Source organism: Meles meles, chromosome 8, assembly GCF_922984935.1.
Source record: "Meles meles chromosome 8, mMelMel3.1 paternal haplotype, whole genome shotgun sequence".
NCBI lineage: Eukaryota > Metazoa > Chordata > Mammalia > Carnivora > Mustelidae > Meles > Meles meles.
The window spans coordinates 56,223,593-56,225,733 of NC_060073.1; the positions used below are offsets into that span (position 1 = coordinate 56,223,593).

General features: G+C 43.1%; 1 protein-coding gene across 1 annotated transcript; it reads right to left on the reverse strand.

The window, feature by feature from the left end:
- Positions 1 to 755: 755 nt before the first annotated feature.
- LOC123949571 (olfactory receptor 52N2-like) lies at positions 756 to 1,718 on the reverse strand. Its single transcript, XM_046017104.1, has one exon. The coding sequence runs from the start codon at positions 1,716 to 1,718 to the stop codon at positions 756 to 758; it is 963 nt and encodes a 320-aa protein (XP_045873060.1).
- Positions 1,719 to 2,141: the final 423 nt, after the last annotated feature.

Consider the following 2,141-nt stretch of genomic DNA (forward strand, 5'->3'; position numbering starts at 1 on the left):
ACTAAAACATGAGTGAAGGGTCTTAAGAGTCAAGTATCATATGGTTTCACTTATTTGTGGAGCATAACAAAGAACATGGAGGACATGGGGAGATGGAGAGGAGAAGGGAGTTGAGGCAAATTGGAAGGGGAGATGAACCATGAGAGACTATGGACTCTGAAAAACAACCTGAGGGTTTTGAAGGGCGTGGGGTGGGAGGTTGGGGAACCAGGTGGTGGGTAATAGGGAGGGCACGTACTACATGGAGCACAGGGTGTGGTGCAAAAACAATGAATTCCTTTACGCTGAAAATAAACAAATAGAAAGAAAGAAAGAAAGAAAGAAAGAAAGAAAGAAAGAAAGAAAGAAAGAGATACTGACATTTCTTTTTATAATGGGTTTCCTGCCAAAAATGGGTGAATACCAAATATGGGATCAGGATTTTTTTTTCTCACGTGCATCCCATTTGCAATTTGTTTCATGGGAAAAGCATATCAGGAATCTAAGCAATGGGATGACTTTCAAACAGCTTTGAAATTACATTGATGTGAAATTCCTTTCGAGAAAAAAAAATCCTCAAGTTTAGGAGACATTCTTTTTTTTATTTAATCAATTTTTATCATTGATGAGTTTTACGAAAAAGAATTCAGTTATTATAGTAGATATTCAATGCATATTGTTTTCTGCAATGAACCCACTGACTTTAAAGTTATGCTCAAGAATCTCCTCTGAAACATTTCTTGTCTTTCCTTGATTTTGGATATTAACTCGTGAATTTATCTCATAACTAAGACATCTTTCTCTTGAAAAAATAACTTGATGACTCCTTCCCGGATCTGCTTGGTCTTGACTCCATAAACAATGGGGTTCAGAGTAGGAGGCAACATCAAATAGAGATTAGCAATCAGAATATGGACATGGTGGGGAATGTTTTGTCCCCCAAAACGATGAGTAAAAATGGTGAACAGGGCTGGAACATAGGTGATGACAATAGCACATATGTGGGAAGTACAGGTGCCAAAGGCTTTCTGGCGAGCATCTGCAGAGGACAAACTCACCACTGCTCGCAAGATCATAGTGTAAGACACAGAAATACAGAACATATCAAAGCCCCCAATCAAGAGGGCTGCAAAGAGACCATAGATAGCGTTGACCTTGAAGTTGCCACAGGACACCTTGGCCACAGACATGTGGTCACAGTAGGTGTGGGGAATGAAGTTTCCCCGGCAGTAGGGCAGACGCTTGGTGAGGAAAATGAATGGGAGGATGAGCAGCACACCCCTCAGGAAGGTGGCAAGACCAGCCTTGGCGATGACAGGGTTGGTGAGGATGGTGGAATAACGTAAGGGGTAGCAGATGGCGACATAGCGGTCCAGGGCCATGAGCATGAGCACCCCAGACTCCATCCCAGTCAGCGTGTGGACAAAAAACATCTGAGCCAGGCAGGCGTTGAAGTCAATCTCCTTGAGGTTGAACCAGAATATGCACAGCATGTTGGGTACAGTGGTGGTGCACAGGGTGACGTCCGTGAAGGAGAGCAGGGCCAGGAAGTAGTACATGGGCCGGTGCAGGGCTTCCTCATGGCTGACGAGGTAGATGAGCCCACAATTCCCCAGGACAGCGATGATGTACATGAAGCAGAAGGGCATGGCGATCCAGGTGTGTGCAGCTTCCAGGCCAGGGACACCATTCAAGATAAAGAATCCTGGGGTCAGGCTGGAGCTGTTTCCCCCACACATAATGGCTCATAGGAGGTCTGCATTTTACATCCTTTGTCAGCAATTGCTTCCTACATAGGAGAAGAGTGGGATTAGATACCAGACAAGAGAGAGTGGTTTGGATAATAATACCCACAAATGCCATGAACCTTGTATTGATAGGAAAGTATTTTTCCTCCCACTCTAGCAAGAGAGTCTTTGAACTATTGTATCTAAAAATAATTAAACAGTACTACTTGATGTCTCCTTAGATTGTCTAAATAACTATCCTCACTTTCTAAACCTCTCCTCAGCACACCTCTTCTATTCCATCACATTCTGGTAAAAAGTAGTGAACTGAGCTGTAATTATCTCTTCCTCCCCAAAAGCCACTTCTATTTTCTCCTCTTGGATTCTTCATGAGTCTTATCACTAAAATCAAGTTTGTATATTTAGAAGATCACC